We start from the raw sequence: 2,262 nt of genomic DNA on the forward strand, positions 1-2,262 counted from the left end.
GGTGCGGCGGGGGCGGTGGAGGGAGCCTCTCCGGGCAACCTGCTCCACCAAGGTGAGACCAGGGGGGATGACACTGGCTGGTACCAGAGCCCTGTGGGGAGCCTCCTGTCCCTGCTCCACAGCAGCTGGTGCCCTGCACTGCTCTGCATAGAAAGTATCTTGCTTGTCTCTGCTGGTGTGTCTGATTCCTTGTGCCTCTCCCTTCTCCAAATGCCAACTGAAAAGGGTGCTTTGGATTTGCAGGTGAAAGCTGGTTCTGTGAAGCAGGAGTTTGAGAAGCAGGATGAACTGAAACGTTCTGCCATGAGGGCAGTTGCTGCTCTCCTGACCATCCCTGAAGTAGAGAAGAGCCCAGCAATGGCTGACTTTTCATCTCAGATCAGAGCCAGTCCCGAGATGGCATCACTTTTTGAGAGCATTCAGAAGGATTCTGCTTCCCTGCCCACCTCAGAGTCGATGGACATGAGCTAAGGTCTGCTCGTGCCACCACCCTCCTGCCCCAAGGGGAGGGATGATCCCAGGGGGACATCATCGAGCTGGACTCCACTGCAAGGGCTACTTGTAAGTCACCAAGTATGGCAGCAGGAAGGGCAGGGTCCAACTGCACCTGCTGAGCCCTGAAGAGATGTGAGAGGAGGGAGATACATCCTTACAGAGGGGAGGGCTGGAAGAAGAGTAATCTAGTTTTTCAGCAAGTTGTTACAGGGCTTAAGAGGAATCAAAATTGAATGTGGTTCTGAAATATTTCCTTACTACAGTACAAAGAAAAATAGTTTAAAATGTCTTTTTTTTTAAAATCACTGCACATGCACTTTCTGCCTCAATTGCCTGAAGATGTATTTGTTTCATCAGGTCTGTGCCTTGGCTGCCACAGGCTGTTTGGGAGAGGAGCCTGGCACTGGCCAAGTGCAGGAGCTGCACAGGGGCAGGCTGTTGCTTTCCACCTGGGCCCCAACCCAGCTGGTAGCTGTGTTTCTGTGGTGTTTGGGCAGCACAAAACTATCTTGCTTGACTTCTATTTTAATTGTTTTGACTGCAAAATACCTCAGCCGGCTGTCTTCCAGGAGAGGTGGTAACTCAGTTGTTACAGCACTAACCCTCACACTGAGCTCCCCTTTGCATGTCACACTGCTCCTCCCATGGGGCAAGTCGCTGAGCCCCCAGCAGCAGGGACCTGCACAGCCCTGGTCTCCAGGCAGGAAAGGCAGTGCTCAGCAGTGCCACAGAAGTGACAGCCAGAGGTGCAAGCACTAGCAGCCTGCACTAACCCTTCTGCCATCTGAACCTTCCTGTGGAGCAGCTGTCATGTTCAAATCCTGCTTTGTGTGGGGAAAAGAAGCCTTAAGAGAGAAGATGCAACAGCAGCTGGGAGAGCAAGGCTCCCAGGACATGCTTCTTGTGGCCATGGAGCTGTAACAAGCTTTATCTTTTGACAAGAATGCCTGATGTGAAAAGTATTTATAGTGCTGTGTGAGAGCATCCATTGTTGGGGTGGTATAAAGAATAAAAGATGTACCTGTGAGCCTGGCTGCACTCCTGAGCTCATTAGCTGTCCCAGTGACAGGTGCCCTGGGAGCTGTGCTCACACTCCTGCCACTCCCTGCAGCAGGTCCTGCCCCAGCACGGGCACCCAGGCCATGCCTGTCCCCTCAACCATTCAGAGCACCCACCCGAGTTGTTTTTTTCCACTTTATTAAATACATCTGGGATGCAGAGGTTGGTTTACTCGTTCTCCTCGCTGCGCAGTCTGGCGTTGGGGTTGGTGATCTTGATGGCCAGCTGGGCAGCTCTCTCCACGATCACCTTCCTGTTCTTGGAGGAGACGTTGTGAGCGATCTCTGCACAGAAGGACCTGCAGGACAGACTGTGTGTCAGGCCCAGGCCCCAAGTGTCACTGTGAGCAGCCCCCTGTGCCTGCCCCTGCCACCCTGCCTGAGGCAGCAGCTTGTCTCCAGAGCAGCCGGGCCCTCCCACTGGCATTATGTCCATGAGGAGTCAGTGTGAGGTATTTTCCATGGGGCTACTAGTTACTTTGCTGTGAAATCCAGCACCACAGCCTCCCACCCACGCCCCAACAGCCCCAGGACTGGGCCCTGCACTCACTTGTTGCTCATCATGAGCACCTCCAGCTCTTTGACGTTGTGGACCAGGAACTTCCTGAAGCCCGTGGGCAGCATGTGCTTCGTCTTCCTGCTGCTGCCGTAGCCGATGTTGGGCATCAGGATCTGGCCCTTGAAGCGCCGGCGGACGCGGTTGTCGATG

At 54.2% G+C, this 2,262-nt stretch overlaps 2 protein-coding genes across 2 annotated transcripts in view; one reads left to right on the forward strand and one right to left on the reverse strand.

The window, feature by feature from the left end:
- The window catches only part of LOC104393860 (cullin-associated NEDD8-dissociated protein 1-like), an 11,828-nt gene extending 11,357 nt beyond the window's left edge, over positions 1-471 (forward strand). The window contains exons 13-14 of the mRNA XM_010003381.1: positions 26-52; positions 244-471. Of these exons, the coding sequence (XP_010001683.1) occupies positions 26-52; positions 244-471 (255 nt within the window). The remainder of the gene's footprint in view (positions 1-25; positions 53-243) is intronic.
- Positions 472-1,680: 1,209 nt separating this feature from the next.
- Positions 1,681-2,256, reverse strand: RPL32 (ribosomal protein L32). The gene is made up of 2 exons (XM_010003358.1): positions 2,104-2,256; positions 1,681-1,852 (listed from the first exon to the last, which is right to left on the reverse strand). Exons 1-2 carry the CDS (start codon positions 2,217-2,219, stop codon positions 1,723-1,725), a joined length of 246 nt encoding a protein of 81 aa, XP_010001660.1. The 5' UTR covers positions 2,220-2,256; the 3' UTR covers positions 1,681-1,722.
- Between the last annotated feature and the right edge of the window lie 6 nt (positions 2,257-2,262).

Source organism: Chaetura pelagica, unplaced genomic scaffold (genome assembly GCF_000747805.2).
Source record: "Chaetura pelagica isolate M959 unplaced genomic scaffold, ChaPel_1.0 scaffold328, whole genome shotgun sequence".
NCBI classification, from domain to species: Eukaryota; Metazoa; Chordata; class Aves; order Apodiformes; family Apodidae; genus Chaetura; species Chaetura pelagica.

What these genes read in the sequence shown, in the direction of transcription:
- RPL32 (XM_010003358.1), bottom strand. Translation starts at nt 2,219, where the DNA reads ATGCCCAACATCGGCTACGGCAGCAGCAGGAAGACGAAGCACATGCTG. An exon ending in GTGCTCATGATGAGCAACAA is followed by an intron (nt 1,853 to 2,103) that starts GTGAGTGCAGGG and finishes TCTGTCCTGCAG; the next exon opens with GTCCTTCTGTGCAGAGATCG.